At 38.3% G+C, this 6000-nt stretch overlaps 1 protein-coding gene across 1 annotated transcript in view; it reads left to right on the top strand.

Moving 5' to 3' along the window:
- The first annotated feature begins 5436 nt into the window (after window positions 1–5436).
- The window catches only part of LOC127872071 (uncharacterized), an 80711-nt gene continuing 80147 nt past the window's right edge, over window positions 5437–6000 (top strand). The window contains exon 1 of the mRNA XM_052415403.1: window positions 5437–5450. Within this exon, the coding sequence (XP_052271363.1) occupies window positions 5437–5450 (14 nt within the window). The remainder of the gene's footprint in view (window positions 5451–6000) is intronic.

Raw genomic sequence — 6000 nt, forward strand, 5'->3', positions numbered from 1 at the left:
CCCATTATAAGTCTTTTGTTCCTGTATCCATGTCCTTATCCTCTTATCCTCGCTCTCATGCTTATCCCCATTATATTGCCCATTGTAATGCTTATACCATTTTCACACATTTCCTTTTCTAATGCTTTTACCCTATTCACACATTCCCTGTTTTCTTATGCTTATACCATTTGCACACATTTCTTTTTCTAATGCTCATATTCTATTTACAAATTTTCCTTTCCCCTATTTTTAGCTCACCTGAGCACAACATGCTTTTGTGATCCCATTTTGTCAGTTGTCTGTCATGCCTCGTGTGTGGTCAGCATTTGCCTGTTTAACACTCCAGTGAGCATTTATTGTCCATTCTTCCCGAAACTTGGTCAGAAGATTTGTCCTAATGATATCTTGGACAAGTTCAAAAATGGTACAGGTTGGTTGAAAAACATGGCCGCAAGGGGGCAGGGTATTTTTCATCACATTACAATTGTAAAACCTTGTTAACACCCTAAAAGTGATATTTATTTCCAATCTTGGAAGAACAACACTGGTTCGTATGATATCTTGGCTGAGATTAGAAATGGTTCCCATCCGTTGAAAAACGTGGTCGCCAGGGGGCTGGGCATTTTGCCTTTAATAGCTATAGTAAAACCTTGTTGACTCTGTAGTTGATATTTAGGCTAAGCTGAAAATGGTTTCTGAAACATCTGAATTGTTGCTGAGAGCAGTTCAGTTCTTTGTAGTCTCAAGTGAGCAACCTTGGGCCTCTGGTCCTCTTGTAATAATTATTTCCCTCCCAGTTGTAATGCTAACTAATTCTTCTTACGCTTGTTCGGCATAAAATTCTATCCCCATTTTATACTGATACTACTTTGATCTTCATATCTTGTTTAATCCCCAGGGGTGGCGAAATCAAATGTCCGAGTTGCCCGAGTCGTACATTTGCTTGTCTGGGCAACTGACTTTTTTCAATAAAGTTGTCCGTGGACAACAAGTTTTTTAAAAGTCGCGTCCAGGTATACAAAAATACATTGTATTAAAGCCGTAATTAAGTTTTCAAAACCGGATGTTGACACGCGATTACATTGTCAGTGCTATTTGCGGAGCAATCAAGCTAAAATACCTGCACTTTCCTGCGCAGTGATCTCTCTTATTCTATATGAGACCGGGAGCATGTCGCATTATCAACATTCGGCCCGACTGTTAGACAGTGTACAGACTGGTTTCTTTATTTTTACAATCAGACGGAAATAAAAGTATCAATCTAAGATAATCAAAACACGGTCTACCTTGTTATTTAAGAAGACCTTAATGGTAAAGATGAAACTTTTTTTTTTAATCTTCAACAACGGAGCAGAAACTCAAAGCTTTGAGCAGCCCACCTCCCAAAAAACTAAGAAAGATTATGATAAAAAATATGATCTAAGTAAACGCACCCAGTCTTCACGGTAATATATTACAACCACTAGCCGAATTATGATGCTTTTTTGGAAACAGACAAAAATTCCAATAGCCCAACTATATAAATTATTAATTTCTAGTAGCCCAATTAACATTTACCCAGTCCCGGGCTGCCGGGCTTATAGTTAGCGTGAAGACTGAACGCACCAGAACTTTTCAAGAAACTTGGCTAACCGATTTTCAATGGTTACCAGTTTATATAATCAAATTGCTACCAGTAGCGGAGCCTCAGTCTGATGAGGTCCACATACTGGACTAGTTTAATTTGTTAAGATTATAGTGTACTTATGTTCAGCACATGTTTTAATAGCACTAGCTTTGCAAGATTTAAAGTTTGAGAAAGTCTTTATATTGTTAACCAGGTTTTCCGAAGGAAAAAACTGGTTATTAGATTGGCGAATGCGGGCGGGCTGGCTGGCTGGCGGTCTGGCTGGCTGGCTGGCGGGCTGGCGGAACAAGCTTGTCCGGGCCATAACTATGTCGTTCATTGTCAGATTTTAAAATCAATTGGCACATTTGTTCACCATCATTGGACGGTGTGTCGCGCGAAATAATTACGTCGATATCTCCAAGGTCAAGGTCACACATGAGTTCAAAGGTCAAAAATGGCCATAAATGAGCTTGTCCGAGCCATAACTATGTCGTTCATTGTCAGATTTTAAAATCATTCGGCACATTTGTTCACCATCATTGGACGGTGTGTCGCGCAAAATAATTACGTCGATATCTCCAAGGTCAAGGTCACACTTTGAGTTCAAAGGTCAAAAATGGCCATAAATGTCCCTTGAGATATAACCTTCATATTTGGTATGCATGTGTATATGGACAAGGCCTTTCCATACGCACAACAATTTTGACCCCTGTGACCTTGACCTTGAAGTAGGGGTCTGCGTTGAGGTTTCAAAATCTGCGTTTAGGTTTCGAAAAATGCTCTTAACTTCTATGTCCCTTGAGATATAACCTTCATATTTGGTATGCATGTGTATATGGACAACGCCTTTCCATACGCACACAAATTTTGACCGTCCGTCCGTCCGTCCGTGTGTCCGTCCGAAAACTTTAACGTTGCTCATAACTTTTGCAATATTGAAGATAGCAACTTGATATTTACCATGCATGTGTATCTTATGAAGCTGCACATTTTAGTGGTGAAAGGTCAAGGTCATCCTTCATGTTCAAAGGTCAAAAAAATAAATTCATGTGCATATCTCCAATGTCAAGGTCGCCACGACTAAAAATAGATTTATTTTAAAACAAACTTACAAAGGGGGTTAATTTTCTTTGTTCATTTCAAAAGTTCAGTTTGAGTTGTCTCCCTTTATCAGATTTTTTTTCACAATGAAAACCTGGTTTTGTGACAATTTTGTCCCTTGTTTATAATATACTGCTATAATGAATGTTCCATTGAATTACAATTATAAATAAAACAAGCAAATCATACTCATTTTGATATATTCCACATTATTTAACATTAATCAATAAATGCGTTTATAATTTATATAAACATTAACGGACAAGTGTAGTTCAGCAACGGGCAAGTTAAATTTCCTAAATGGTTGTCCGTGGACAAGTATAGTTTTTTGAGATTTCGCACCCCTGATCCCTATGCCCTTTCATATTTTGATCCAAGTCAAAGCCCATGTCCTTTCTTCCTTGTCCTAAGTATTCGATCTTCACCATCTCATTGTCTTCACAAACATTGGCTGTAAAAGTCAGTCTATTCATAAACAGTGTGAAGAAATGGTTCTGCAATAACATACCAAGATTTTTGTTAATTAAATTTCTGAGACATTGCTTTTCTCTTCGTATGAGCTTTACACAGCTTTGAGGGCTTATTTCATCTCATAGTATTAGCAAAAGATAAAATTTCCTGTAATTGTATTAATATCATCCTTCACAGGTAATAAATTGGTGGTGCATTCAAATAAAATCATAAGATCTTTTCAGCTTTTGAACAAACTTGGCATAAGATGAATTCTTAAATATCAAAATAATTGAACAGTTTTGGAACCTCAACAAAAATTTGAGGAAATTCTAACACGTAAAGGGGGATTACATGTAGCAATAAATATCAAACAAAATAGCACAAACTCCTATTATATTTCCACAAACAAATACATTGGAATAATAATTGTGGCATTGAATTTGACAGCCTTTAATTTTTAGCTAGGCTGTTTTCGGAGAAGAAAACCCGAGGTATTGTCATAGCCAGCTCGTCGTGTCGTGTCCATCATCGTCCCACGTCATGCTTAAACCTTAAAATTTGTCAAGGTTTGAACATTGGCTCTAAATCAAAGTGCTTCAGCCTACAACTTTGCAACTTCTTATGTAGTTGCACCTTGATGAGTTCTTCATGCCACACCTCTAAAAAAATATTAAAAAATCTGACAAGCTTTCATCTATTCAAAACTGCACCTGCAGCTGAGCGTGGCCACCTGTTATGCGGGTGCTCTTGTTGTTTATATTTATCATACTTTGTGAACACAAAAATAAGCCATATTTCACTATTTCTTGACTGCTTAGTAAAAGAATGATCTACAAGTATAATTGGGAGCTTGTGATTAAATATAGAAAATCTTTAGCCTTGCTTTGGGAAAACAGGGCATAATGCATGTGGGTAAAGTGTCGTCCCAGATAAGCCTTTGCAAGCTGCACTGGCTTATCAGGGACACACTTTCCGCCCTAAACTGGATTTTTTGCTGAGAAGAGACCTTCCTTAAACAAAAAATGCAATACAATCAAGAAAGTTTCTTCCCTCATTAGTCTGTGCAAACCGCACAGGCTAACCTGGACCAAACTTGATGCACTTGCTTTAAGCCCCATTTTATGAGGGCATAGCTCATTTGTTTCTTTCAGTTTGACCTATATGATCACTGGAAAGGATGTCAATCAATAACTTCAGGAGTTCTTGTTAAATTCAAAATACATCAATTGTTTCCCATTTTCAGTGATGATATAAGTGTTTTCAAATTGAAAATCATCAATTATTCTTTTTATGCCCCCCTTCGAAGAAGAGGGGGGTATATTGCTTTGCACATGTCGGTCGGTCTCTGTCGGTCGGTCTGTCAGTCCGTCCACCAGGTGGTTTCCGGATGATAACTCAAGCAGGCTTATGCCTAGGATCATGAAACTTCATAGGTACATTGATCATGACTCGCAGATGACCCCTATTGATTTTCAGGTCACTAGGTCAAAGGTTAAGGTCACAGTGACCCGAAATAGTAAAATGGTTTCCGGATGATAACTCAAGAACGCTTATGCCAAGGATCATGAAACTTCGTAGGTAGATTGAAAATGGCTGGCAGATGACCCCTATTGATTTTCAGGTCACTAGGTCAAAGGACAAGGTCACGGTGACCCGAAATAGTAAAATGGTTTCTGGATGATAACTCAAGCACGCTTATGCCTAGGATCCATGAAACTTCATAGGTACATTGATCATGACTCGCAGATGACCTCTATTGATTTTCAGGTCACTAGGTCAAAGGTCAAGGTTATGGCAACACGAAATAGTAAAATGGTTTGCGGAGGATAACTCAAGAACGCTTATGCCTAGGATCATGAAACTTGATAGGTAGATTGATTATGACTTGCAGTTGACCCCTATTGATTTTCAGGTCACTATATCAAAGGTCAAGGTCACGGTGACCTGAAATAGTAACATGGTTTTCCGGATGATAACTCAAGAACGCTAATGGCCTACGATTATGAAACTTCATAGGTACATTGATTATGACTCGCAGATGACCCCTATTGATTTTGAGGTCACTAGATCAAAGGTTAAGGTCATGAAGACCCGAAGTAGTAAAATGGTTTCCGGATGATAACTAAAGAATGCTTATGCTAGGATCATGAAACTTCATAGGTACATTGATCATGACTCGCAGATGACCCCTATCGATTTTGAGGTCACTAGGTCAAAGGTCAAGTTCACGGTGACCAGAAATAGTAAAATGGTTTCCGGATGATAACTGAAGAATGCTTATTCCTACGATCATGGAACTTGATAGGTAGATTGATCATGACTTGCAGATGACCCCTATTGATTTTCAGGTCACTAGGTCCAAGGTCAAGGTCATGGTGACCCGAAATAGTAAAATGGTTTCCGGATGATAACTCAAGAATGCTTTTGGCTAGGATCATAAAACTTCATAGGTATATTGATCATGACTGGCAGATGACCCCTATTGATTTTGAGGTCACTAGGTCAAAGGTCAAGGTCACAGTGACAAAAAACATATTCACACAATGGCTGCCACTACAACGGAGAGCCCATATGGGGGGCATGCATGTTTGACAAACAGCCCTTGTTACTTTTGAGTAATTGTAACATTAAACTAACTTTCAACATATTGAGTTATATTTGGAAATGTTCTTGTTGACTTTGTATTTTGAGTAGCGTTGTAGAAAATAGGGCTAATGCATGTGGGTAAAGTGTCGTCCCAGATTTGCACATGCAGTCAGCACAGGCTTATCATTGGTGACAATTCCACTTAAAAAAAAATGTTTTGTCAAGAAAGTCTGTTTTTATTCAAAAACTCCAGTTAAGGAGGAAAGTGT

Source organism: Dreissena polymorpha, chromosome 3, assembly GCF_020536995.1.
Source record: "Dreissena polymorpha isolate Duluth1 chromosome 3, UMN_Dpol_1.0, whole genome shotgun sequence".
Lineage (NCBI taxonomy): Eukaryota > Metazoa > Mollusca > Bivalvia > Myida > Dreissenidae > Dreissena > Dreissena polymorpha.